General features: G+C 40.2%; 8 protein-coding genes across 8 annotated transcripts; 5 read left to right on the forward strand and 3 right to left on the reverse strand.

Moving 5' to 3' along the window:
* Positions 1-503: 503 nt before the first annotated feature.
* Positions 504-1,831, forward strand: LOC147793352 (uncharacterized). The gene is made up of 6 exons (XM_087121727.1): positions 504-573; positions 682-783; positions 860-986; positions 1,085-1,205; positions 1,286-1,601; positions 1,694-1,831. Exons 1-6 carry the CDS (start codon positions 519-521, stop codon positions 1,804-1,806), a joined length of 834 nt encoding a protein of 277 aa, XP_086977853.1. The 5' UTR covers positions 504-518; the 3' UTR covers positions 1,807-1,831.
* A 2,484-nt stretch (positions 1,832-4,315) lies between these two features.
* Positions 4,316-6,268, reverse strand: LOC111788386 (F-box protein At1g47056). Its single transcript, XM_023668717.2, has one exon. The coding sequence runs from the start codon at positions 6,052-6,054 to the stop codon at positions 4,447-4,449; it is 1,608 nt and encodes a 535-aa protein (XP_023524485.2). The 5' UTR covers positions 6,055-6,268; the 3' UTR covers positions 4,316-4,446.
* A 598-nt stretch (positions 6,269-6,866) lies between these two features.
* Positions 6,867-9,170, forward strand: LOC111787492 (protein DCL homolog, chloroplastic). The gene is made up of 3 exons (XM_023667467.2): positions 6,867-7,284; positions 8,052-8,166; positions 8,655-9,170. The coding sequence occupies exons 1-3, from the start codon at positions 6,977-6,979 to the stop codon at positions 8,820-8,822; spliced, it is 591 nt and encodes a 196-aa protein (XP_023523235.2). The 5' UTR covers positions 6,867-6,976; the 3' UTR covers positions 8,823-9,170.
* Positions 9,171-10,681: 1,511 nt separating this feature from the next.
* LOC111787493 (cyclin-D3-3) lies at positions 10,682-12,867 on the forward strand. The gene is made up of 4 exons (XM_023667468.2): positions 10,682-11,927; positions 12,007-12,208; positions 12,295-12,425; positions 12,528-12,867. The coding sequence occupies exons 1-4, from the start codon at positions 11,334-11,336 to the stop codon at positions 12,693-12,695; spliced, it is 1,095 nt and encodes a 364-aa protein (XP_023523236.2). The 5' UTR covers positions 10,682-11,333; the 3' UTR covers positions 12,696-12,867.
* Positions 12,868-15,760: 2,893 nt separating this feature from the next.
* Positions 15,761-17,236, forward strand: ASPGB1 (N-terminal nucleophile aminohydrolases (Ntn hydrolases) superfamily protein). Its single transcript, XM_023669411.2, has 4 exons — positions 15,761-15,996; positions 16,094-16,327; positions 16,403-16,489; positions 16,580-17,236. The coding sequence occupies exons 1-4, from the start codon at positions 15,835-15,837 to the stop codon at positions 17,069-17,071; spliced, it is 975 nt and encodes a 324-aa protein (XP_023525179.2). The 5' UTR covers positions 15,761-15,834; the 3' UTR covers positions 17,072-17,236.
* Positions 17,237-17,298: 62 nt separating this feature from the next.
* Positions 17,299-19,608, reverse strand: LOC111788971 (putative carbohydrate esterase At4g34215). Its single transcript, XM_023669575.2, has 2 exons — positions 18,005-19,608; positions 17,299-17,817 (listed from the first exon to the last, which is right to left on the reverse strand). Exons 1-2 carry the CDS (start codon positions 18,602-18,604, stop codon positions 17,497-17,499), a joined length of 921 nt encoding a protein of 306 aa, XP_023525343.1. The 5' UTR covers positions 18,605-19,608; the 3' UTR covers positions 17,299-17,496.
* A 34-nt stretch (positions 19,609-19,642) lies between these two features.
* LOC111787591 (transcription factor MYB44) lies at positions 19,643-20,987 on the forward strand. Its single transcript, XM_023667606.2, has one exon. It carries the CDS (start codon positions 19,782-19,784, stop codon positions 20,643-20,645), a length of 864 nt encoding a protein of 287 aa, XP_023523374.1. The 5' UTR covers positions 19,643-19,781; the 3' UTR covers positions 20,646-20,987.
* A 3,153-nt stretch (positions 20,988-24,140) lies between these two features.
* On the reverse strand, positions 24,141-25,444 carry LOC111785446 (F-box protein GID2). Its single transcript, XM_023665839.2, has one exon. It carries the CDS (start codon positions 24,973-24,975, stop codon positions 24,406-24,408), a length of 570 nt encoding a protein of 189 aa, XP_023521607.2. The 5' UTR covers positions 24,976-25,444; the 3' UTR covers positions 24,141-24,405.
* Positions 25,445-27,066: the final 1,622 nt, after the last annotated feature.

Raw genomic sequence — 27,066 nt, forward strand, 5'->3', positions numbered from 1 at the left:
CCATTTCCAAACTCATTGGAAAGGAAGGGAATATCTTCCGATTACGTGGATTAATATAAAGAAAATTTCAAAGGATTATTATTTCGTTTTATATGTATAAGCTACACAATTATTTAGTCATCAGTATTTTTACTATTTTATTCCAAATTTAATAGTAGTAAAGACAATTTATATAATAATAATAATAATAACCATAGGTGCTCAAAGTAGCAGAGCAATGATTGGTGAGATGGTGATAAAAACAATTGGCAGCCACGTCAGGGGGGAATTTCCGAGTCAGCGCTGACACGTCCAATATTAAACAATCAGCAAAACGAACGAGTTAATTAAGTCATAATACAGCTAGAGACTAATCCTTCTCACAAGAGTTGACTTTGCAAATTTGGATTATTTAATTAATTAGCTTCAAATATTGTTGACTTTTTTCGTTTCCTTCCACCCTCCTTCACACTTCCCATTTCCATAGACTATTTACAAAACTGCACATACAGTTTTGATTAAGGATTTGTTAAAAGATCATGGCATTCTGGGGAGGAGCGCAAGGGCCACCAAGACGGCTACTTGAGGTCACAGGCAAGCTAATTTAGAGGAATTAATAGCAGGGCTTGCTTCATCTTCATCTTCATCCTTTGCTTGATTTCATTTTGATGTCTTTTTCTTCCTTTTTCAATGGTTGTACAGTTGATCGATGCTACAACTTGCAGGACAGAGGGCCTTTTGCGACAGAATACTCATGCATCCTTATGTATGGTGGTTCGACGAAGAGGACTAGACCATGCTCTGGTATATATATGCTTTTCTTGTTTCATCTAAGTTCGGATTTGGGATTGGATTCTTACGGTGTGAATCGAATGGTTAGGTGGAGGCTCACACCCAATCTTTGAAGAGAAGTTTGTTTTCGAATTCATTGAAGGAGTTGTAGAATTGAACATTTGGATCTTAACCAATCGGTCCTCGGGAAATGAAGAAGCTCTCGGCTTCCTAAGGTAAGACTCGACCTTAATTCAGAGATGAGCTAACCATCAGTTGATTTTCAATTACCCCTAACCATGAGTGTCACAAACTTTCCTCTTAACGTCCTTAGAGTTGAGCTGCAACAAGTACTTTTCAATGGCTATGTTGACTCGACCTGGACTCTACACAGTACAGATGGAAGGCCCGCAGGCTCTATACGACTCACATTGCAATTTCCCCCCAGTTCTAGGGTAATCTCTATATCTTGTATCTCTTTATCCACAAACCACAAGCGCAAATAGTTATTTCTTTTTATCTTGATTTGCCGCAGTTTCAAGGCCAAGGTTCAATCTACGAAGCGCCAACGTTGGATTCTACGGCTCCTGTAGGTACACCCCAAGCTCCGATATTGTACCAACTCCTACCGTATGACGCCCGTCCGCCGCCGAGGCCTGCATCTTTTGTTGGCCCAAATGCTTCCTATCCTCCCAATTCAGCTGTGGCACAACAACCAAATGGCACAGGACCCGCCGCTCAATGGTCCCAATTCCTACCGTATGGATCTCCTTCACCGGCTGCCCCTGCTTGTGCCTATAATTCAACCACTACCCCACCTCTAGGCTACCCTCTGCCACAATACCCACCAGGTACATTTTCATTTCTTCATTGTTTTTTTCTTACTACTTTTGCTATCCAGCAACACTAATTAATTGGCTGTTTAAACCTCCTTGAATTTTAGGTTTGAACCCCTCTGATATTTACCCGCCTCCACCACGCTCAACTCACCTCAAGATGTCTGAATTATATGCTTTTGTTAAACACAAAGTTGAAGGATGTTGTAGATTAATTTGAGAGCTTTTCTAGTATTTCTCCGCTACCTACTTTTTGTTCGTCCTATGAAAAACAGTATCCATATGGGAACAGTTTTGAGTCTCTGCCCCACCATCAAATTTTTTCTGTATTTTGGTTTGTTCAGAATTCGAATCATAAATATAATTCATAATACACCTAACTGTATAAGTATTATACCTTGTCATATCTATATGAGTTTTAAAAGTTCAGGATATGAATCATAAACAAAATTCATAATACTCTCAACTATATCAATACTATACATTGTAATGACTGCACATTGTATATGAAGAACTAATAACATATGTAATAGACATATACATCAACATATACAAAATAGGCCAAGTTTATCCATACAAGCTAACTCATTGCATTAAACGAATTAGGCCAAGTTTGATTAATTGACCAATATGGATGGACTTTATATTGAACATTTAATGAGCATTTCTCAATTATCACTTCACTAAAAGGATTTAATTTCTGGAGGAAAAACAAACCAGGGATGATAAGGGTACCTAATATATGGTGTCAATCTTCACTTCTTTCCTGTCGTGTCATGCCTACACTTTCCCCCTTGCACATGATACATTTCTATGCAGCTGGCACAAATGTTAGTTGTTATATAGACATTGTAGTGTTAATTGTTACACGGACAATGTAAACTGGCAAACAAACAGACTTCACACAACAAAATATTTATACAAGAACAAATGTCAATTCTACTGTTTATTTGGGATGCAAACGGAATCATGGTTTCAGAAGACCATGCACAAAAGAGTCCTAAAGAGCTCGGCTATTTCTTGAAACTGCAACAACTTTGTAGGGTGAAAAAGATGAATACAACAATCAGATTCAGCTCTCCCAGAATTACTGCACACCTATGATGTGAGATCCAATCCAACCACCTCATATGAACTTGCTCCTTCTGGGGGGGACCAAGCACCGGTTTCCACTTTCAATTCAAGCAAATATTTATGGGCTTGACGGCCCCTCCCCGACTCTCTTATTTAAATATGTTTAGATAAACAAGCAAACGGAGCTGCAATGTTTGACCACAGCTAAAAGAAACTTGGAGGTCAGAATACTGCAACTCCGTACTGGTCAAATGCATTAAAATACTCCCATAAATGCGGGAGGTAAGGGCATCTTTAATGCGGTGTTAATGACAAAACGAACAGATATTGTGTATCAGCAATGCAATTAACAGCGAGGGAAACAACAACAAAATCAGGATGATATGTTAACTTCTCACAAAGTATTACGTTGCAGATTCCGATGTACTGGCTACAGCTCCATTTATCTCATATGGTAACTTCCATTTAGTACAACTTCAAAGTTCATAATATATCCAGAAAAAAAATTAAAGAGAAAGTAAATACATGCATCAAGTCAACAATACCTTCACCAGCAGACTTGAGGAACCCTCGGTCTTCCTGTAAACAAAGAGGTCCCTTCCCTATCACACTTCCACGGCAAACGATAACAAATCTCTTTGGAACATACAGCAAAGCAAAGCAAGCTGTAAGCTACCTTCGTCTCCTTCACATGGAGTCTCGTCAAAAAACTTCAGGGGTAATTTTCACAAGGGCTAATGATGATCAGAATCACATGGAGATCAATACATGGATCAAACATTTGGAAGGCAATTTCTTTTGTCTCGCCATAATAAATGACCGATTATGAAGCAGGCCATCAACATGTTGCCGGCCTTCGTGATGTAGCTTAAAACTCAAATGAAGGGAGTTTAATATGATCAGGAATTATTCAATACAAAGATTAACCCTCGATTTATAGAAGATCTAACAACAAACCAAGTATTAGAAAACTAAAACAACTAAACCAAAATTATTAAAACCAACTCCCTACATTCCTTCGTAAAAATACTATACAAGCCTCCACTTGTGGATCGGTCAAGAGCCAATTGATCTGTTCGTAGAGGATGATAAAGCTGGTAGTTCTTCCCGATACCAACTAAAACATCCAGTGGAGTGATCATATCACACTAGTAGGAAAATGTATCTAGTATACTGATACAAGCACATCAAAGATCTTCACGACCACATGAGAATAACTGGACATGGTTAAGGAAGCCCGATGGGAAAGATAATGAATACCGTGCATATGACCATGTCATGTTATGGAACATAGTCAGTCGAAGAAATGAAGATGATGTTCATTGTAAAATGGTCATCGAAGGAAGGTACTCCTACTACAGGCATGTTATAACATTTGAAGATGTTAAGGAATGTAAACAGAACTAAGTTTTCTAGGAGCAATATGGCATTACAAATTTTTCAAAATAATCTGCAGCTTCTAGGATGTGCCTGCAAGGATTCGGAGACAGATACAAAGCACAAGAGTGTCTACCAATTACTACAGATGAGTTTAAACGCTTGTTAAGTAGTGGACGTTAAATTAGTATATCTATCATGTCCTAAACATCTATCGGTCCCAAAGGTTCCAAATTATGAGAAGAAAGCGGGGAGCGTGAATATTTAATTCCAAGAAGAGCAATAAGAGAGCACACAGCATGAAATTAAATACACTAAACACGGAATCAAGGCAATACAAACACAAAACAATGCAAAAGAACAAGACGAGAAGCGTTTACGCTTTGAAACTTGCTTCGTTCCTGATGTCTTAAGTATTAATTCGAGTACTACTATTACCACCTGACCACCTTCTCAGTGTACAAGCAACTAAACCCCTCCCCGCCAAAAGGCCTAACCTTGACTTAAGAGACGAAGATCGCCCAGCACTACTGGATGCAATCATAGGCGGCGCAACTTGACTTGGAATCGGATGAAAATCAACAACATTATCCTGTATCCCGCCATCACTTGCACTTGCATCTGGATGTTCAGGTTCACCACTGTCTAAGTTCACGGCAAGCGATCCCCTACTCAACCTCAACGAATCTGCACCCTCGGGAGTTACTCCCCGACATTTCTTAACCTTGACTTTCACCAAATTTGGGCACCCTTCAGCAAGCGCTTCCATACCTTGATCCGAAACAGGACAACTCTTAATGCAGAGCTTTTTCAGTGCTATGCATTTTGCGGCAATGCATGAGATTTCGTTATCACCAACAGTATCGCTTCCGCACAGTGCCAATCGCTCTAAATTTCGGCAATTCGAGGCCAATATTTCCAGGCTTACCTTTGTGGGATTCACCCCAATGAGAACCAATTCTTGAAGGTTAGAGCAATTTCTGGCAACCGCTATTAAACCCTCGTCTCCAATCCTATTCGCCTTCCATCCATCAATGTGTAGCTTCCTCAAGAGCTTACATCGTTCTGCTAACGCCACAATGCCCAGGTTGGTACACTCCGGGGTCTTAACGAGGTGCAGAATTTCCAGATCCAAGCAATTTGAGATTGCTGAAAGGCCTGCATCACTTACCTGAAGTCTTTCTAGATGGACTTCAACAAGACCAGTCACTCGCTCTGCTACATATCTGAGCAACGTATCCCAATCCCCAGAACATCGGAAGAGCTTCAAAGTTCTCATATTTTTTGCACCCATTACAAGCGGTCCAAAACACTGTGCATTGTAAAGATCTTTTAGGCAAATGGTTTTGAGAGATGACCCAGCTACGCCAGGCCCAATCGGCTCAGCAGTCGAATCAGTGATACCACGAAGTCTCTTCACCGATAATTCTTCGAGGGCGGAACAATTATCAAGAACGGCGTTCATTCCTTTGGCTCCAAATGTGCAAGATCCACAGGAAAGTTTTTTCAAACCCTTGCAGTTCTTGGCAAAAGCAGCCATGCCAACATCGGTCAGTTCACGGCACGCACGAAGCTTGAGACGAGTCAAATTACGGCATCGAAAGGAGATGAGAATAAGAGCGTCATCTCCGATGCTGGTAGATCTACGGTCACACTTCAAAGCAAGTTTAGTAACAGCATCGAATCGAGTAAAGAGGGAAGGTATGATGGAGGAAAGATCCGCTTCAGCTTTAATGGAGAGACGGTGACGGCTCTGTCCCTCCACTTTGAGCCAGCGGCGACATACGAGAGAGCAGTTCTTACGGTCGACGGGGCTCAGGGATTGGAAAATACAAGCCAAGCACTCATCCGGAAGATCAGAAATGAAATCCGAGGCTCCAAGAATGATTTCCCGAAAGTCATCGGTTTCATCCAGGTGCATCGGGGAGATCAGAGCCGTTGATTTGATCTTAGAACGATGGCTATAATTGCTGTCGCGGCGGCTAAGAATCGCAGCCGACGAAGCTGATTGGCCCATTCAGGGCGAGACGTAAAAAAATCCCGGTTAGAACCCTTGGATTATTATGAATCAAACGCAGCCCGGAGGTCGGAGTCCGGAGACGGACGTAGGTTGAGGGTCTCGATTTCGAACGTTGTTGCTCCGTTGATTTCCGTTCCGCTCAGAGCGAGAAAGAAACAAGATGACGGACCTGAAAACAAATTCCAATTGGGCTTTTCTAAAAGTCTCTTTTATTTTATTTTCTTTTACAACTCTTTTTATTATATTATTATTATTTATTGAATAGATTAGTCACCTTCGCTGTGGGCTAAAATCAGGAGCGGGCGACCCCACGTGGTCTTCATGGACTCGGATCCCTTCTCTTCCCTCCACTTTCTTTTTTAAATAAAGATGAATTATTATTGTGCCCTTCTTCCTTCTTTTTCTTTTTCTTTTTCTTTTCCTTTTTCCTTTTCTTTTTTTTTTTCTTCCATTTATTCCATTTTTTCAAACAATAATTATATAAATTATTTCTTTTTATTTTCTAAAAAAGAAAAAGATCCACGTTGAAAAGACATAAATTGAGTTGGAAACTAATAACTTTCTAAATTAATTTTCGTTTCATCATAAATACTAAATTTACAAATTTCTTAACCATATAATCAAGATAACAAAATTTACTAAATTATATTTTATTATTTTAAATTATTTTCTTAGTTTGGATTAATAGCCCTTCCAATTTAACAAAATTTAATTCGTTGTAATTATGCGTAAATGGGCCTTCAATGTTGGGCCTGTCCAAAATCGCGGCAATAGACCACATGGCCCAATAAAACCAGCCCAGTAGCCTATCCGTGAAACAGAGCTGTATTAGCATCATCATCGCCGAAGATGAAGGCAGCTACGTCTACTCGCTTCATGCTCACCGCAGAGCTGCGCTCCATATGAACATTTGATCATCATGGTTGCTTCTTTGCTGCTCAGGGGGCATCCTCTCATTCGGTTAGGGCTCAGGAACCGCGGGCTATGTACTGGGGTCGTGCGGGTGACTCGCCGGTCTTGCTGCACTGCGATGCCGGCGTCTACTCCACCGGGCGGCGGCTTATCATCTGCTGAAAATACTACCTCTGTATTGAGTGCCACTGACCCACCGAATTACCAAAGGTGGGATGAGCCTGGTTATAGAAAGTGGAAGAATCAGGAAGAGGAAATTCTCAGCGATATCGACCCTGTCATATCCCTCACAAAGGAGATCCTCCACTCCAATAGGTTTGTCCTGTTCGCGTAATTTCACCCCGAAAGTTTATACTTTATGTTATGGGCCTTATGTGTTTGCTTTAACTTTTTAATAAATGATCACAGTTGTTAGGATTTCCTTATTCCCAATTTTACTCAATGTGATATGTTATATAGTTTTTTTCCTTTTTTTTGATAGTATTACAAATGTGAATTATGAGTATGTAAAGTTTGGGTAGATGTCAAGTACTATTGAGTTATTCTCACTTTTGACACATAATTTGTGTATTCATAAAAATATGATAACCACTCTTAAATTATTGAATGAGTTCGATTCAATCTAGCTGCCTCTTAATAACCGTCGGATGTAGACCTAAAACTAGACATGGATACAAAAGTAAAAGGTTTTACAATCTCTTTCACACTTCTAATGGTGTTAAACTGGCAATCATATTGTAGAGGCTTCCTGAGCAACTACGGGTAAGCTTTCAAATACATTATAGTAGTAAAAAAAAATCAATAATGGAATTGGGTTTAATGTCAGTATGTTGTATGTGCCCTTTCTTAATTTTCTTCATGGATTTGGGATTTGATTTTCTGCTTCTTCTGCAAAGAACTGCCTTTGAGTGTAATATATACCTTAAGGGGAGCATACCTCTTGCAAGGTTGGCATGTTCATGAGCTGGTCTCATTAGGCACTTTTCCATATGATATATTGCTCATGTTTCCGTTTTACTATCACATTTTTCTCCTAAGATAGTATGTAGCCTTCTCTTAAGAACCTCTATTTTGTATACTAGGTATGTCGATGGGGAGCGATTGACATTTGAGGATGAGAAAATTGTGGTTGATAGGCTTCTTGCTCATCATCCACATGCTGAAGATAAAATTGGATGTGGACTTGAATCCATTATGGTACGCTTTGATCTGGACTAAATGGTTTATACTTCTTACTATGTTTCATATATGCAGTCGCTTGCTTTTGTTTGTTAGGCCGTATAGAAGTAAAAAGCAGGTAAAGGAACAAATAAAGTTTGGTATATGATATTCTCAAAATCTCAAAATACCACCTCTTACCTATAACATTTGTAGCACGCCTCCTTAAGTTTCTGCCCGTGTGGTCATGTAATGGCCTCTAATTGTCACCCAACTCCTTCCCAATAATGGGTAGATTTGAAACGTGCTTGAAGTTTGCAAGGACTGGGAATCAACCTGTATTTTGTATGCCTTTTTTTAAGGAATGTGGAGAGAGATTGATGGCCCTCTCGAACTAATCATTGGGAGACGAGTTGTTTGTCATATTTCTTTGTGAATTTTGTGAATAGAAAAGGGATTCCTAGCACACTTTGATATCAACAAAGCTAACTTGTATAAATTATTTAAGCTATTTTATGTGGTTGAAGGTCGATCGACACCCCCAATTTCGGCACTCCAGATGCCTCTTTGTCATAAGGACCGATGGTGGATGGATTGACTTCTCGTATCAAAAGTGTCTTCGGGCATATATCCGAAATAAATACCCATTATATGCAGAGCGGTTTATTCGAGAACATTTCAAACGTGGTAGTTGATGAATTTATGCTAGCCTTGATGTTAGCCTGTGGATATTTGTTCTGGTTAAGAGTTACATATGAATGATTAAATGTATACTTGATGAGTCAGTGGCCTACGTGTGGCAAGATGTACAGATTGTCAATGCAGTAGCTATCATATCTTGGAAGTTCTGCACAATTTTGAAAATGAGAACAATCGAGAGAGAATCATAGGAGTGAACCTTCTCTTTGTTGACTTGCAGCTGCTCTGTTTTGTTTGTGGTTAAGATTACTGTATAATCAGATGACCAGGACATGTAGAACGAGATTATTGATAATGTTTGAAAAGTCGTATAGGATTGAAAAGTTTAAACTGGGTTTGATTGATGATCTATTCTCTACACTTCTTTCCACGTGCTAGATCCATATCTTGCGCATGTTATAAGGTTCATGATTATAACATGAACAGGTTGAAGAATTGATGATTGCAGCTGTACTGGCAGGAACTGTGATGGGTAAAAGAGATACATTTGTAAACATTTGGCGGATGATGTTGGCGGTGGGAAGTTGGAAGGCATAAAGCGTTCTCGTGGGGTTAGCCAATGAAGAAAGTTCAAATGAAAAGGGGCTGAGGAGTATGATTTAGTGTCATGGTGTCATGTTATGTTAGTGATTGGGTTTGGATCTGAGGAAAGCAGGGTAGGTCCTTGTCACAGGTCAAGTCAAAAGAATCGAGCGGCTTAATGGATTCACTGAACTCTTCAAAAGGCTAAAACGCTCGTAAAGCCAGTGCTGCAGTGGTGTGGACCTGCATGTGCTGCACTCTATGATCAAAACTGTATCTTTCTTGGAAAGATTACTATGTGGTCGCCTGTCACACTATGGAAGCTAGCCATGCTTGAAGTCGTTACCTTAACTCTAAGGAAGGGATGCAAAGGCAGGGCTAGTGACTAAAGTGAAGTCGTAACAAGTTAGTCGTACTGGAAGGTGCAGTTGGATCACCTCCTTTTCTGAAAAAGCTAATGCTTGTTGGTATTTTGGTTTGACATTACTTCACACCTAAAAAGAAGCGAGTTATGTCTAAGTTAAACCTAGATGCAAGGCTTCTTTAGTTTCTCATTAGTTTCTCAACGGTGAAGTAAGACTAAGCTCATGAGCTTATTATTCTAGATCAGAACGAGTTGATAGGATCCCCTTTTTTACGTTTTCATGTTCTCAAGTCCCCTTTTTTTTTTTTAGTCCAACGTTGGTGTCATTAGAATCACAAATGTCGTCCATATGCAACACGCATGGTTGAAAAAAAAAATCAAAATTTAATTGTCTTGTATTAGGCAATCCGCCATGGATTAGGTAGTGCAAACATGATGATTAGTGGTGTCCTATTCATCATTTGACCCGACCCCACACAAAGCCAACTGGAAAGAAGCAGTATCCACGTGGGATCCTCCACAGTTGCAGCACCGTCACCAGTGTCATCGTGGTCGTATGATTTGAAGCACAGCTTAGTGTTAGAGAAGGCTCGTGATTTATAATGAAAACCCATGTCTTTACTCTTTGCCAAAACACCAACCCTGTCCCTCGCAAATGTCTCCAATTATTTAGACAGGTCCAATCAGATTAACAGTACGGCACTTCAAAATTTCAGCCCAGATCTAAAATTACCAAACTTTTTCTTCATCAACCCTTTTCGAAATACCTAATCTGTATAGCCTTAACTACTCTGATGAAACCCAGTTTGTCTCTCTTACTCTTTTTGTGTTGTGGGGGATGTGAACTGTGAATGATGACCAGTGTGCTTGAACTGTGAATGATGAGATCTCACATTGGTTAGATGATGAAACAAAGCATTCTTTAGCATACATGTTTTAAAACTTTGAAAAGAAGCTCGGGAGTAAAAATTCAAAAAAGACAATATCTACCGACAGGTATGAACGGTTGGTTACATAGCTAGAGCAGCCTGCAAAATTCCCTGCTGGGGTTTCTGAATTGGGTGTCTGACTTCTGATTTCAAGTCGTTTTGGTGGGACTATCCCTTCCTTTCTGGTTTTGGTGGGACTATCTCTAATGGGATACGCTAATACACAGCTACAGCATCTTGAGCAAAAAAGGAAATGGCCATCTACTGATATTGCTCAGAGCCTCAGTATTCAAAATCTTAACAAAGGCGATTAGCTTTTTGAATCAAGTTTGATTAATGGGTATGGACAGTGGAGCCCGAGTTGTATGCTATAAATTCTGCAAAGAGAAGCCTGTCTGGTTTTTAAAGCAGTCCATTAAAAAATTTAACCATTTTTGTACTCCCAAGCACAAAAGAGGGTAAAAAACGAAGGACCCGTGATCTTAACTCCTTTTCTGCGTTGATAAATCAACCCTCCCTCGGAAACTTATGTGCTTAATGAAACCTTTTTTCCTCTGATGAACATTAATTCAGCGTTGAATAAGGATTGATGATATGCAACGCAGTGGTTGTGGACCGGCTTGGCTTGGCCCACCAGGACATTGTATAGGAGTGTCACATGTCGATTGATTATGCTGCATGGCCCATGATTTATGTCTGCTGATTATAAGCACCAGAGGCTCCCAAATCAGAAGCATAAACCTCGCCCCAACAAAACATGCGAAGAAATGAGGCACTATACGATGGCGAGACGGCATTGTTACCCAATATCAATTCTACACTCATCAAGTTCAGGTCACCAAGACGCTTCATTTCTTCTTGATTCCCCGTTTTGCTTGGAGGAAGAGATTGGGGATGGCCTTATCCAACCAAAGGACCAAACTTTCTTAATAAATGTTTGTGTCAATTCCCCAAATTCTGTCTTCCTGTCGGAGAGGGAAGACGAGGAATTGGTGTCTCTGTTCTCCAAGGAGAACAAAAATGAGTTTCTTCATAACACTCTCTCACACAATCCCTCTTTAGCAGCCGCTCGCTCCAAGGCTGTGGCCTGGATTCTGAAGGTCAATGCCCATTACTCTTTCACTGCACTCACCGCCGTTTTGGCCGTTGATTATGTCGATAGGTTTCTCTCCAGCCCCCATTTTCAGATTGACAAGCCATGGATGGCCCATCTCACCGCCATTGCTTGTTTATCTCTCGCTGCTAAAGTGGAGGAAACCCGCGTGCCCCTTCTTTTAGACCTCCAGGTAAACCCCTCATCAAAATCTCCACATTTATCACCATTCTTCCAACTAAAACAGGGGATTGTTTAATGTTTTGTTCAAGGTGGAGGAAAATGAGTACTACTTTGAAGCTAAAACCATTAAAAAAATGGAGATTCTTGTTCTCTCTACGCTTGTTTGGAGAATGAATCCAGTGAACCCACTTTCCTTTCTGGATTATATCGTAAGACGGCTCGGGTTCAGGGACAAGCTCTGTTCTGAATTCCTCTGTAGATGTGAACGATTACTTCTCTCTGTCATCTTAGGTGAGCTAGCCAGCCACACCAAAATTGACTTCTATCTTGAATTTCCAGACCCAAATCATTAATGCTCTTTCATTTTGAATTCCCAGATTCTAGATTTGTATGTTTTCTTCCATCAGTCATAGCAAGCGCCATTATTTTTCAAGTTATCAACAACATAGAACCAAATGCCGCCGCCAAATGCCACGATCAGCTTCTGGGTATTCTTCAAATCGACAAGGTTTCCTCTTTCATCGTTTCTTTTTCGTTCTTATTATCCTTCAAGCAATGGATTGACCAAAACTTATACTGTACTTTTTGTCTTGCTCTGTTGTTCGAGTAGGATAAGGTAGAAGACTGTTCAAGATTCATCTCAGAAGCATCATCGAAAGAACGACACAGAAAGGACTGTAAGAATAAACGAAGATTCAGTTTAATGGATGGTCGGAATCGGAATGTCGACTGTGCTGTGTCCTCGCCGGAGACAGCAACCAAGAAGAGAAAATTTTGATGAACAGCGTCCGTAGAGGCTCAAATTTACGACAACTGCAGAATTTTCTTTACATTGTTTCATCCTTCGCTTCAATTAATTAAGGCTTCTTATAGCTACTTGTACTTTTTTTGTTTCTCTAGTACAACAAAAGCGTACGCTTAATAATTAATATATAATTTCTTGTAGTATCCATTCAAATTCTCGCATTAATTTTCATTTTCTTTCCCGTTATATCAAAGAAAATGTGATGTTTAGAATACTATCTTTGGATGGAGATATTAATTATCTCTTCGTTGCATGAATAATACATCCAATTATTGATATTAGAATCCTAAAACTCTATATTTTTGTAACATTCCAAGTCCGATATTGTTTGCTTTGATTAGTTACGCACCGTCATCAGCTTTACTATTTTAAAATGAGTTACCCAGTCATGAGTTACCCAGTCATTCTTCTCTCCATCCAACCTTTGGGGCTAGCGTTCTGCTAGCACACCACTTTTGTAACTACTCAACTCTAGCTACCAACTTTAGAGTTTGGGTTTGACTCTGATACCATTTGTAACTACTCAACTCTAGCTAACAGATATTGTTTGTCAGTCTCATGATTTTAAAGCACATCAGAGAGAGAGAGGTTTCTTCTTTAACTGACATGGAATTTCAAAATTTTTAGATTGACAGTAAACATTTAAGTAACACTAACACCCCCTTCCCCCTAACTTAGGCCTCACTATTTATCATTATATGGTATGTAATTAACAAGTACAACACTAATCAAGTGCAATTATGATATGATTTAGATTAAGTGAAAGAAAGAAAAGATGCACATAATTGAATTCTTGGCAGAATATGTATTGGGGATGAAGAAAGTGGTATGATTATGAGAAGAAAACAGCTGACATTCACTCCTGCGCTGCTCTGAACGCAGCAGATGACTCTACAAAAGCAAAAGGCAAAAGGTAAGTTGTTGCTGAATTCTGAAATGGTTGGCGGCACGCATAACACAAATATGAAAAAAAAGCCATTCCCTTTTTCGTAAAACAAACCCCTCTTTACTCTCTGCTATCATCTCATAAAGAATGGAAATTGAAGCTTCTTTGGCTGCCATCTCCCTGACAATCATATGGCGTAGGCCCCGCCCCAGACCCACATCCCTCGCGTGAGTCTCATAATTCTACAACCCAGCTCAACCCCCAGGTCTTTTACTCACACCACGACCAGAAGAAGACGACAGCGCAAGGGCCTCATTTGGCACCCCGCTCTGTTTTCACCGCTTCTGCTTCCCAGTTCCCCGGTAAAAAGTGGGTTTGTCGTATTTTGACTCACGGGTTTTTCTTCTTCGACATTCGCTCCCTGACATTCACATTGCCAAGTGCAAGAACCCAAAGGAGGATCGGGGGTTTGGACAATCAATGCGCGCCTGCTGGATCGCGATGGTGCTGCTCTGTTTGGACTGCGCTGTTGGTTTGGGCTCAACCGATGGCCCTAACAACGGAGTAATGGGCCGAGATGCGTGAGATGGGCAGACACCCACTTGCAATTTTCAAGACCTTTTTACAACAACGTTGTGTTCATATTATTTGTAACGATAAATAATGAATTTCAAAGCAAGTAGCCAATTTGCATACTTTTCTGTCGTGGCGCTTTGCTTTGTCACAAATGGATGACAGCCAAAAACGCCGTGGCGGTAACCATCTTGCAACTTGCCTTCGCTTTCTACAATAAAACAAAATAAGATCAATTTTTTTAAAAATTAACCAATATTATTCAAACTGTTGCTACCTTATTTCTTGTGATTCATTAAATTATTCACAATATATTTATATTAAATACCAACCCAAATCCAAAGGTGGAAAAGTCTCAATTATATCTTTATCTCCTAACCCCTCCTTCTCATCTTCGAGTCTCTTGTCTTATCGTTGAGGTTTTAGATTCATATTATTTACAAATTTGTTGGCTACTTCGTTTTATTTAAATTATTTGACGACAAGTGTTCTTCACGCATGTATTTAATAGACATTAGAGATATCTAGATTTAACAAGCATTAAAAAAAAACATAAAAATAATAAAGAAATAACAATTTCTGAAAATATTAAAATAAAAGGGAAGACAATGCAAACGTGGATGCGCCGCTATATTAAAACGTTTCAAACTTTGAGGCATAAGATTTATATTTTAATTAATTTAGAATTAAAAAAAAAAAAAAAAAAAGGGTTGTTTTATTTGATTTGAACTGAGTCATCTCTTATTCAGCAATCAAAATCAAATGCATTGAAAAAGTGTTGTTATCATGTGATGTCACGTCACCCAACGTCCCCTTCAAATTTCGAATCTTCCCGTATCCCTGGAAGGCGTGGGACCCACTCCAATTCTCCCTACATATTTTGGTTTTTAAAAAATATTTAATTTAGAAGAAAATATTTTAAACTTGAAACTACAATATTTATGCTAATTAAACTATATTTATGTCTATTCTAAAGTATTTAAAACAAAAAAATCTAATCATTATGGCACCTATTAAATTCATATTAATGGATGGAATCCTCTCAAATAAAACACCCATTGTTGGAAAAAATAGAAAATTATTTTTTCACCATTTTTTCGTTATTTCTTAATATTACATCGATAGATAAAGAAATATTCTTAATTCTTTAAAAACATTTTAAAATTATGAGTCTAACAGCGATATGTAACAGACAAATATTACATAACATCGATATGTGTATATATATATATATATATAATTTATTTTTATAATTTAGTAATATTAATTAATTATGAAGAGTATATCGAAATTAAATTAATTAAGTGGGCATTTTGTTTTGGTGGAAAGAAAATTAGGTATAGGGTAAAATTATATAAAAGAAAAAAAATGAAGAATTGGTAAACGAGAGTGAAATAAAATGAAAATATAAATTGGGAAAGTGAATCGTGACCCGGAATTGGTGGAAGCATTCGTATTTGTAGGATCCAACAGCACACCACTCGGAATCCAAAATTTATTTAAATTTGTTGGAAGTAAGAAAGATTTAGAACTGCTTGTGAGTTATTTGGGTTCCGGAAAAGGCTATTTAAGGCGCTTCTTCGTTCGTTTCCAATTGGCATTAGAAAACAGAGTGAAGAAGAAGAAGGCAAAGAGAGAGCGAGAGAGAGAGCGATGGGAGGTTGGGCCATAGCGGTTCACGGCGGGGCTGGTGTGGATCCTAATCTCCCACTGCAACGTCAAGAAGATGCAAAAATGCTTCTCACTCGCTGCCTTGATCTTGGCATTCACGCTCTTCGTTCAAATTGTTCTGCCATTGATGTCGTTGAACTCGTCGTACGCTCTCTCCGATCCCTTTTCGGTTTCTTTTCTTTCTCTAAAACATCGTTTCATTCTCTGCGAAATATTCTTAAATTATATTGCGATTTTGAAGGTTAGAGAATTGGAAACCGATCCCCTGTTCAACTCAGGGCGTGGATCTGCCCTGACAGAGGAGGGAACCGTTGAAATGGAAGCCAGCATCATGGACGGACCAAAACGGCGATGCGGTGCGGTGTCTGGACTTACTACTGTCAAAAACCCGATCTCCCTCGCCCGTCTTGTCATGGACAAATCCCCTCATTCCTATCTGGCTTTCTCTGGCGCTGAGAAATTCGCTAGAGAACAGGTTTGATTTCCATCTTTATTCTCCCTTTTTTCCGGTTCTAAAGCGGATTTTCTGACGGAATTGTATCTGTATTAGGGTGTTGAACTTGAGTGCAATGACTATTTCGTCACCGAAGAAAACGTCGGAATGCTTGAACTAGCCAGAGAAGCCAACAGTATATGGGTACCCCTCCGATTCAAATATTTTAACTAAATATGATTCAAAATAACCGTTTGTAACCGACTTAATATTTTCTGTTTCGATTTCTAACAGTTAGATTATAGGGTCCCTACAAACGAGAAGTGTAGCGCGAGCGTTGAGACGCCGTTGCAAATGAACGGCCTCCCAATCAGCGTGTACGCGCCAGAGACTGTGGGCTGCGTGGTGGTCGACAGTCAAGGAAGGTGCGCCGCCGCCACTTCAACCGGCGGCCTGATGAACAAAAAGATCGGGCGCATCGGAGACTCTCCGCTGATCGGTTCAGGGACGTACGCGTGCGGGGTGTGCGGGGTATCGTGCACTGGAGAAGGGGAGGCGATCATAAGAGGGACATTGGCAAGAGAAGTAGCGGCGGTGATGGAATACAAAGGTCTGGGGCTTCAAGAGGCAGTGAATTACGTGATAGAGGAGAGGCTGGACGAAGGGAAGGCCGGACTGATTGCCGTGTCGAGCAATGGTGAAGTTGTATGTGGGTTCAACACCACCGGAATGTTCAGGGGATGTGCGACGGAGGATGGGTTTATGGAGGTTGGGATTTGGAAATAAATTGGGAAATGATTGGTTAGATAATTTAAGATTGGGATGAAGTTTTAATGCTTTGTAGTGTGCTTTGTTTTTTCAGTAACTGTGTGAATCTTCTTCAGAAATTTCTGGATTCAGATTCTGAAGCAGATCCATCTTAGCAAATAAAAATAATGCCCTTAGCGCTGACTACTACGACCTTTATTTTCTAATCAAATTCTTAATAATCTTAAATTATTAAAGAAGGAAAATAGTTATGAAAAGCAAGTAAGATTTTGGAACTGTTCATCAAAACCAAGTAAGATTTCATGAACACAGGGTAGGGAAGATACAAAACTCAGGCGTTTTCAAGAATATTCTTTGAATGGGTGGCCAATTAAAAAGCCAGCCACCGGAGGCTTTGAATCATCATTAATGATAATTGCATGTAAATGTTGTGGACTTCACTGTCACGACAAAAGAATTTGTTGAAGCAACACGAAGGTCATAGTGCTAAACATGGAAATAAAGAAACTGAAAACTGATGCCGTGGAAGCAGCGCTTCTTAGTAATGGGCTAGCAGCCAGTGGGTGCGGTGGAAACCGTCGGTATGCATCAGCCAAGACTCCACCCAGTTTAACTTGAGAATGGGTATTTAAGTGAAGCCCATCTGGTTCAAACGACAAGCCCAATGCGTATGCGTCCACAGTCATCACGTTCATTACCTCAATTCCGAATTGCCCCCTTCTCACTCCTTCCTTATACGGCCCCTCTCCTGATGCAATCCCCACCTACGACCACAAACGTTGACGTTTTAACAAACTCTCTCTACTATTGTTAGTTGGCCTTGTTATGTTGTCCTACTTTTGCTACTGACTCATTAACTTATTTGTCACTTATCAAAACTTTTCCCTTTTTAAAATGTGTAAAAGTTATTATAATAAGAAATAAGAAGCAGAAACAGAGGGAAAGAAAAACCTGAATAATTGGGAGGAATGGGATGTGTAGATCGGAGCGAATGTCACTGAAAAACTTCTTCAATCTCCCACCATACAACTCGGAATCTTCTGCATTCACTGTATCACTTTCACCCTGATACCACAGGAGTGCTTTAATTGTGCCTCCGCTGAGTATCGACGCTTCGGCTCGGGTCAATAAATGGGTGTACAGATTGGACCCCTTTTGCCACTGTTGAATCGAACTCCCGCCCATCGCGCACGGGACAAGACCGATCACCGTCCGACCAGCGGGTTTATCCATGAGAATGGTGTTGGCGAATGGCATTCCGGGTCCAATCCCGTTGGTCTTGAGAAAATCAATATCGGCGTGGAGTGGCTCGCGAGCTTCAACCCAGGTGAGATCGGAGGCGAGGCGGAGGATGGAAGGATTGGGGGAGCACTGGGGAGGAACAACGCCGTCCCACGTGGGACGGTGCGTTAGGGTGCTGTTGGTGACGCCGCCCCGCCCCGCCATGTTGCTTTGTCCGGCGAGGAGGAAAATGGCTGTCGGTGGAGGTGGTTGTTGAGAAGTGGGGGGAAGGTGAGCGGCCATTAGAAATAGGAGGGAGAAGTAGAGCATATTGAGTTGGAGTGTGGGTGGGATATAGGCGAAGGAAAGTGAAGAAATGCATTAGTTTATAAATTGAATTGAGACGATCATGTTCCTCTCCAAATTACAACTCACTTTGTTGTCCTCTGCCTGCCTCTATTTTATTTTTGACAAAATAATTCATGGTGGGCTCAGACAGACAGACAGAGACTTTCAAGGACAAAACGAAAGCCCAGCCCAGCCCAGCCCAGCCCACACAATAAATGGAATAAAACAAAAGGAAGGACCCCATCCCTACTCTCCGCTTAAAAACAAAATAATAATCAATCATGCCAAACCACGTGAGCAGGATGACATCAAAACCGTCCTCTAGTGTACGCTAAAAGGACATCCTTTCTTTTCTTTTTTGAAGAAATATAAATTAAAAAAAGAAAAAAAGAAAAAAGTAAAATAGGGAGATGGAAGTCATGGATAACCCAACACACACACACACACACACACACACACACACACACACACACACACACACACACACACACATTGGGTTTGTATTATATGTTGGGAAGGGAAAGGCAGCGGTTTACAGCCTGGACTGACATGATTGCACTAACCCACCCACCCTTCCTTCCCGGATTCTACTCATTCTATTTTTTTCTTTTCCCTTTTTCCTTTTTTTTTTTTATTTTCCGGGAAATAAATGCTATACAGCCTGGCATTACTTCATTATCCATCTCTATCTTCCCCACCCCCCAACGAATTCCGTTTTCTTCTCTTTTTTTTCCATAATTAAAACATTTCACACATAATTTATTAAATAATACACACAAAAAACAAAAAGAAAACAGGAATTATTCAGCCTCTGCTTATCTGGTACGTTGGTTAGTTGTTTGGATTAGGCCCACAGACAGAGTGATAGCCGTCCGATCCTCTTCTTTTCTTTATTTTCATAAAATTAAACATAAATAAATTCACTCCAAGTCGGTTTTGAAATGCAGCCGAAAGCCCTCGCTATATATTATACGTGTATCTTCTTGCCACCGTTGCATGACGCGTGTCCCTCTCCCTTCCAAACTACAAACGGCTATCACCGGTCACCACTTCCTCCCCAACCAGTCACTCTCACTCTCTTATAAATCCTCTCTTCTCTCCTTCATTCCCTCTTCTCTCTTATACATCATCTACCTCCGCCTCCGCCTACCTTTCCTTTATGGCTACCGCCGGTGGTACTAAGGCCGTCGACCGGATAAAAGGTCCTTGGAGTCCCGAAGAGGACGAGTTGTTGCGCCGCCTCGTCCACAGCTACGGCGCCAGGAATTGGTCTCTTATAAGTAAGTCCATCTCTGGGAGATCTGGCAAGTCCTGCCGACTCAGGTGGTGCAACCAGCTTTCTCCTGAGGTGGAGCATCACCCTTTCACTCCCTATGAAGATGACACCATTATCCAGGCTCACTCCAGATTCGGCAACAAGTGGGCCGCCATTGCTCGTCTTCTCAATGGTCGCACTGATAACGCCATCAAGAATCACTGGAACTCTACTCTCAAGCGCAAATGCTCCTCCTCCATTGCCGATGATTTCAAACACCACCCTCCCAAGAGATCCGCCAGTGTGGGTGCTGCTCCCACCACCGTCGCTTCGCCTTTCTATTTCAATCACAGTAGCCCATCTGACTCCGACTTGAGCGATTCTAGCCTACCTGGAATGTCTTCTTCGCAGGTCTGCAAATCTTTCTCCCCCGATGCTTTGATTTCTCAGTCAGATCAGCCGCCGATGGAGACCTCCACCGATCCTCTCACTTCTCTCACCCTCTGTCCGCCTGGATCCGACTCCTCGGAGGTACCAAAACTCGCATCCGAACCCGATCAGGCACCTCAGCAGCCAGTGCAGAGTTCGGACAAGCTGAGAATTGAGAGCAAGTTCTTCAGCACAGAATTCTTGGCTGTGATGCAGGAAATGATTAGGAAAGAAGTACACAACTACATGTCTGGGATGGAGCAAAAAGGTCTGTGTTTGCAAACGGAGGCCGTCAGAAACGCAATCGTAAAACGGATTGTTATAAACAAGCGCGATTAATAGCAGCCCTGAGATGACAAAGAAGTCATCGCGCCACTCAAAAAGTTCCCGTTTTTGTGTTTATTTTCTTCTTTTCTCCTTCCCCCTCCCCTGAATTTATAGATGACAATAAATTTTGGTAGTGTACAGAATGAAGAACACCAAATTTGGGGGGCTGAACAAGGCAGAGGACTTCAAATACATATAATGATAGAATTAGATCATCTGTTCCAAAAGGGCTATCTTTTAGAAAGTTTGGGCAAAATTCCTGTTCGTCTAAATCGAGTCGATGTAAGAATAATGACCAAAAGAACAAAAAACGAGTTCAGTTATTGGAAATTTTAGAACTTGCATCTTTTGATACACCAGTGCGTACCGGGATGACGAAAATCCAAGAAAAGACACGAATTGTGGTGGTCAAGAATGGATAAATAAACAGGGTTCAAAGAACAGAACAGAACAGAACAAAACATTAATGGTTGAGCAACCACTTGGAAGTCGGAACTGTAAATTCCAAATTGATAACATGTGGAGCACAGTTTTGAGATCAAATGAAGGCACGAGCTCTCATGTCGGTTTCTGTAATGTACATACTAAATTTTTAAAGCAAAAGGGAGCTGTACGAACTCAAAGATTAGAGATAAATTCAAACAAACGGACCTGAGAAAACGATCAAAAACTGCTGGAATTTAATCAGATAGGGATTGAGACGACACAGCGTTTTGCATAAAACTCAATAGCTAAATTGAGTGTGTTTTAGTCATCGGTATTGTTGGTGCTTGTTTCCATATTCTGAGGCACATGGTACGAGGACAAGAAAAATGGAGTCTGGTTGTTCCTTAAAAACACATCAAAAACAGGGTTGTGTGTCGTTGAAATTTTCAACACGGAAACTCATGAAATAATGTCTCAAAAGAAGAATAAGAGGAATAGATGTTCGAGTAAGTCAACCAACTTCTGTTGCAGTTCCATTTAACTCTCCTCTTCGATATTGGCTTGAGACAACTACTCAGGCAACCTAACCGCAATTATGAAAACGCGGTATACAATGTTCAAAAGGCTGTACCCTACTTTTAACTTCACCATTGACCACAAATATCATGTGATGAATGCAAATAAGAACAATGACATCATGGTGTTAAGTGTCACAATCGTGTTATTTACATAGTGTAGATTGTGACCTACATGTAAACCAATAAGATCACGTCCATCTGACCACACAATGATTGAGACAGACAAGTATCGTGATGCGACCGAAGGAACGGTGCATCATCCAACATACAAGAAGAGTGCATTCAAATCAAGCTAAGACATAAGCAATGTTGGAGAGAATGGGGTGACACAAGTGTCGAAGACAAGCTCGAAGAGGCCTGGGTAGGGCCTCAAGCTATAACCTGAGAAGTAGAGTTTCGATATGAGTTTCGACAATCGGTTCTGGAGTTAAGTATGTTTGCCCGCCAAAATCATGTCTACTCCAGAAATATTAGAAATGCCTCAAAATGTACGATAGGAGGAGGGGTCTATACCACCTTTGCGTAATGTGGCCTAAGTGAGCTACTCATAGCACATACATGTGTGACGTGTGGGCGAACATCTTGCACAAGTTCCTTTAAAACGAGTCTCTCAAAGACAGTGTCAGACGACACGAGTGTGCCAACATTGTGGCCTAGCCATGTGTCGAAAAGTTGGTATATGCACCGGTTATTCAATACAGAGTTCGTAAATAACATGATATGGACACGAGAGGGTTCATATCCGAATGAGATGAGCGACACATGGGTTGGTTTAGATAGACATGTCCGAGAAAGCCAAGATGGTTAAGTTGTCCTGAGACATGGGATGACATCAAAATGCATGGACCGTGAAGTTGGGAATCAAGATGATGATTGAGATGCAATGTTGTACATGAGAGACCTTGATCTAGAGTAAAGGTAAGGTCGAGCTAAATAACCTAGCCTAGTGTAGAGGCTTAAAGACGCAGACGAGTGAGCATGCACGCACGGGGGGCTTGTGTAGTCGAACAAATTTGAATTCCGTACGAGTTGTTTGTTTGGCAAAAGAGAACCTCGGTTAAGGCCGATGAAACTACAAAGACCGGCAAAAAATGTGAATGGTGTTTGAATTCCCCTTAAGGCTTATCATGAGCGTGTCAAAATCATGACAACCGCACAATTTTAAATGTACGACCATGACACTCGACACTCAGGACCATATATGGAAGAATGGGAGACATCACTGATGACCAATCCCTCCATTTGATGATACTCACTTTGGTATAGAAGCATCAAATCAGACCCTTCACTATTCCTCCAACCAATTCGTCTTCCCTGTTCTCATAGAGCAACGTTAAAGAAGATGAAGAACATGGTGCAACAACAAAACGTTCCATCCTTCCTCAGCCTGTATTCAAGATATTTCTTCATTATATCTTCAGCATTAAGGATGGAAAAGGGGGTTGTTTACTGCTAACAATCATAGGATAAAAGACTCTAGTGGCCGGAAGTTTGTGGACCATTGTAAAACACTTTCTGACCTATCCCTTTCAATCAGAACAACCAGTGATCTTATACCAGCTTCTGGAATGATTCATGGACGATCTAAAGGCCATCAACATTTTTCAAGTTCTAAAGATTTAAAATCAACAATTATGCACAATCGTTTGCTCATCTGCATTCACGTTGATCTCTACTGAATATATAAAACTCCTCTAATCTACTTCAAATAGAACCAACAAACCAAAAGCCACAAGTATATTTGGCAAGAAAACACATAAAGAACGAGGAACAACGAAATGAACTGTATAAGAAGGGATCAAAGAAAACAGAGAAAAGAGACAAACCTATGAAATGCGAGGGAGGACCTTCTGTGCTCCATGTTCCTCATCGTCGTCTTGGGAATGACTGATGGATGAGGCATCGGGCAGAAAAGGAGAAACCCCAAATCCGTGGGCTTCCCATCGGCCTCCGGTAAGATGGGCCTGACACTCAAGAGCCCAATCATGTCCACTCAATCCCCAATGCTGCATCACTCCCTCAAATTCTCTATCCAAACAGAACTTCATATTCTCTATATTTTTCTTATTCCTTAACTCTTCTTTTTTTTTTCTTTTTGTCTTAAGATTCGAAAGAAAAAACATAATCTCAGCTTTTGAGATTTTGTTTTATGAACTGTCAAATCTTGAGATCATGAAAACAGTCTTTGGGATCACTCTTCCATTAGTGGCATTTACATAAATTTAATTAAAAATGGTACCTTTTTAGATTACTCATTTGGCACTTTCTTTCTTTCTTTCATTCATTTTGAAACAAGTATGAGAAATGAACACACACCTTGTGGCTGGTTCTGGGTCTGCGTTTGGCTTTTTGTGAGAGGCTGAGTATTGTATGGTTTCCAAAACCCAACTCGCCTCTTTGTCTTATGCTATTTGTCTGCGAGCGAATGGGGCATTTTCTTCCATCCCTCTTATCTTCTCTTTCTTTCACCTATTCCATTCCATTTCCATTTATTGGCCATCAATTTCAACACAAAACCCACTTAATCTTTTGCTTCTCCATTCATATATATATATGATAACTATATAATCAGATACACAAGTTAGGAATTTATGAAGTACACACCGGACCCGGATACAGATCTAATTAACCCAGGAAGAACAATAAGAAAAGATAAAGAAAAACCCAGATCAAATCCAAAACACATTGAAAGGGAAAACTTCAATCATCGCCTAATTCTCGAGGAAAATGGTTAAATGGAGTGAATTTTCCAGGCCAGGCCAGACCATTCATTCGTCTCTGTTGCTGAAATTCATCTTCTCGTAGTACCGAATTGAGAGAAGTGAGAGCGAGAGATGGACCTCATCCTTCCCCCAACGGGTCGGTGGCTTCGACCCAATCATCGCCGGAAACGTAGACCAAGGCGACGACGACGACGATGATGAGGAAGCTGAGGCAGATGTGGAGGGGGCTTGGGGCTTGGTAAGAGGCCAGATGAAGAGCGAGTGGAGGCGACGGAAGCCACCGAGGGCTAGAACTACAGATCGGAGTTGTTGGTTGCCGCAGCCGGTGTTGGCCCAGTGTCTGGTACAGATCAGCTCCCAAAGCCGCTCATCTTCCGCCGTTTTGTGCCATTGCTTGCTGACACACGCCGCCATAGCCAGAGTCGTCGCATCCACATGCTTCAAAACCTCAAACAGCAAATTATCATCCAAATTGACAAACCCAGTTCTGTCGGAGGCGCCTCCTCCTCCTCCTCCTCCTCCTCCTCCTCCACCTCCTTCACAATCCACAGAGTCCACCCTGAGTTTTTTCCCCATCTTCCGCTCCCCATCGCCATCAGGAACAAGTCGCTTCATCTCCAAATATCACAGAAATCGGAAAAATCAGATTTCTAATCCGTAATCAAAAGAAATCGTGAAATTGAAACACCCTAGAACAGAGATTTGGGAAAAACCATTGTGGGTCAGCCTTAAATCTGAGCAGAAAAGCTAATAGAACGATGGAAATGGAAGGAAAAACAGGGAGGGATTGGAATTGAAGATTAAAAAGAAAAAAAAAAAAGGAGAGAGAAGAGGGAATTGGGGGAGATGAGGAAATAAGGATAGTTGGGGGGGGAAGAGTGGTTAAGACCTATTAAAGCATAATTTTTGAAGGTTTACGAAGACGACAAGATGAGAATTGAATGCCTTTTTCTCCATATTCACCAACTGTGTCGTATCGCCCTGTGTCACAATTTTCATTTCCTCCCTGTCTGTTTTCACGGACACTTCACGCCCCAACCCCCTCTGCCGCTTCTTCCTCCTCCCCCATTTCTTTGCCCCTCTTTCCATACACCTGCAACCAACTATGCCCATCAATACCTTACAATTTATACACAATTACAAACAACTGATTATGGACTAAATGGTATCCGTCTAAGATAGAATAGTGTTGCATACCAACCATATTTATAAAGTTATTTGTCGTCTATTGGCTGCTTAATTCCCATATAAGATCCTATTGTGACGATGGACACCGTGTTTTGGACGAGAACAAGCTTAGTAGGTTTTTTTTCTTGTCTTCACGCCCCTCAACTTCCTCACGTTAACGGGCAAAGTTCAATAAAGCCATTCATTAAGCATCTTTCAACTTAATTCTTTAAGTTAAGATAGAGTAATGTTGCGTCCTAGTAAATATTTATCGGCAACTTAATGGCCATCCATATATGGCAATAAGATCCTATTGCAACGATAGACACCTTGGCTCGATTGAGAACAAACTTAGTGCGTTTTTCGTTGCCTTCACGCTTTGGCATATTAACGGGCAAAGTTCAATAAAACCATTCATTAAGTATCTTTCAACTGAATTTTAATTTTAATATTTATTTTTTAAAACAATGTTAATAATAATAATTTATCGGTTTAATTTCATATTAAATTAATCAAATACAATGTTGTCTTAATATTAATATTTAAAATTTTGTAACGAAAATCTAAATTAAATTAAAGAGATGAAATGAAAAAAAAATAAATAAATAAAAAGTGAAACTGTTGAGAAAATAAAGTAAAAAGAATTGGATGGGTTTAACGGTTTATTTGGATTTGACTTTGCAAGAAAACTACAAGAGGGTTTGGTTGGTTGGTTGGTCATTTAATAAAAATAATTAAAACAAAAAAAAACAAAAATTAAATGAAATTAAAAACAAAAATTAAATGAAATTAAAAACAAAAAAGGAAAGAAAATCAAAGGAAAAGTTGTTGGGGGTTGGGGGTAAGGTAAGTTTAGCATTGCTCTATATTACAGTTTTTATTTTTTTATTTTTTTATTTTTTATTTTTTTGTTTCTTTGCCACAAAGATTCCAAGCAATATTTTCGAGAATCGTTCCCGAAAACGATGTTTTTGTCATTATCACACAATACTTTCTCTATTTCACCTTTTTTTTTTCTTTCCCTTTTTTACACAAAATAAATAAATAAATTAATTAATTAATATCCTCTTTTTCTCTAATTTATTTTGATTACTTTGTTTAACGGAATATTTGGCTAATCTTCTTATCAAACTATGTTATTAATCGAGTTTAAGTGAATGGGCCTCCACTTAACAATTTTCCTTTAATTTTTTATTGGGCTTTCACAATATTCTTAATATCGAATAACGAAATTGTAAGTCTCGAACCAATAGAATCATAGTAAAAATCCATAGTTGAGGATCTCCATTAGTATGTATAACAGCTCAAGACCATTGCTAGTAAATATTGTCATTTTTTTACTTTCCCTCCAAGAGCTTCCTCTCAAGACTTTTAAACGCGTCTACAAGAAAAAAGTTTTCATAATGTTTCATTCTCTTCTCCAATCGATGTGGGGTCTTATAAGGGTGTGGAAATGAATCATTTCTTTTTATAAGGGTGTAGAAACTTCTATTTAAGAGACACGTTTTAAAATCGTAACGAAAAGTCTAAAAATGACAA

The sequence above is a fragment of the Cucurbita pepo genome, chromosome 2 (genome assembly GCF_057944985.1).
Source record: "Cucurbita pepo subsp. pepo isolate OVF chromosome 2, ASM5794498v1, whole genome shotgun sequence".
Lineage (NCBI taxonomy): Eukaryota > Viridiplantae > Streptophyta > Magnoliopsida > Cucurbitales > Cucurbitaceae > Cucurbita > Cucurbita pepo.

Excerpts from the sequence above, each read along its gene's own strand:
- LOC111787493 (XM_023667468.2), top strand. The coding sequence starts at position 11,334 with ATGTCTGCTGATTATAAGCACCAGAGGCTCCCAAATCAGAAGCATAAA. Across the intron at positions 11,928-12,006 it reads CCCTTCTTTTAGACCTCCAG|GTGGAGGAAAATGAGTACTA; the intron begins GTAAACCCCTCA and ends GTTTTGTTCAAG. Across the intron at positions 12,426-12,527 it reads GTATTCTTCAAATCGACAAG|GATAAGGTAGAAGACTGTTC; the intron begins GTTTCCTCTTTC and ends TTGTTCGAGTAG.
- LOC111788971 (XM_023669575.2), bottom strand. The coding sequence starts at position 18,604 with ATGCTCTACTTCTCCCTCCTATTTCTAATGGCCGCTCACCTTCCCCCC. Across the intron at positions 17,818-18,004 it reads CATTCCTCCCAATTATTCAG|GTGGGGATTGCATCAGGAGA; the intron begins GTTTTTCTTTCC and ends TTGTGGTCGTAG.
- ASPGB1 (XM_023669411.2), top strand. The coding sequence starts at position 15,835 with ATGGGAGGTTGGGCCATAGCGGTTCACGGCGGGGCTGGTGTGGATCCT. Across the intron at positions 15,997-16,093 it reads TTGATGTCGTTGAACTCGTC|GTTAGAGAATTGGAAACCGA; the intron begins GTACGCTCTCTC and ends GCGATTTTGAAG. Across the intron at positions 16,490-16,579 it reads GAGAAGCCAACAGTATATGG|TTAGATTATAGGGTCCCTAC; the intron begins GTACCCCTCCGA and ends GATTTCTAACAG.
- LOC111787591 (XM_023667606.2), top strand. The coding sequence starts at position 19,782 with ATGGCTACCGCCGGTGGTACTAAGGCCGTCGACCGGATAAAAGGTCCT.
- LOC147793352 (XM_087121727.1), top strand. The coding sequence starts at position 519 with ATGGCATTCTGGGGAGGAGCGCAAGGGCCACCAAGACGGCTACTTGAG. Across the intron at positions 784-859 it reads GAGGACTAGACCATGCTCTG|GTGGAGGCTCACACCCAATC; the intron begins GTATATATATGC and ends TCGAATGGTTAG. Across the intron at positions 1,602-1,693 it reads TCTGCCACAATACCCACCAG|GTTTGAACCCCTCTGATATT; the intron begins GTACATTTTCAT and ends CTTGAATTTTAG.
- LOC111785446 (XM_023665839.2), bottom strand. The coding sequence starts at position 24,975 with ATGAAGCGACTTGTTCCTGATGGCGATGGGGAGCGGAAGATGGGGAAA.
- LOC111788386 (XM_023668717.2), bottom strand. The coding sequence starts at position 6,054 with ATGGGCCAATCAGCTTCGTCGGCTGCGATTCTTAGCCGCCGCGACAGC.
- LOC111787492 (XM_023667467.2), top strand. The coding sequence starts at position 6,977 with ATGGTTGCTTCTTTGCTGCTCAGGGGGCATCCTCTCATTCGGTTAGGG. Across the intron at positions 7,285-8,051 it reads GAGATCCTCCACTCCAATAG|GTATGTCGATGGGGAGCGAT; the intron begins GTTTGTCCTGTT and ends TTTGTATACTAG. Across the intron at positions 8,167-8,654 it reads GTGGACTTGAATCCATTATG|GTCGATCGACACCCCCAATT; the intron begins GTACGCTTTGAT and ends ATGTGGTTGAAG.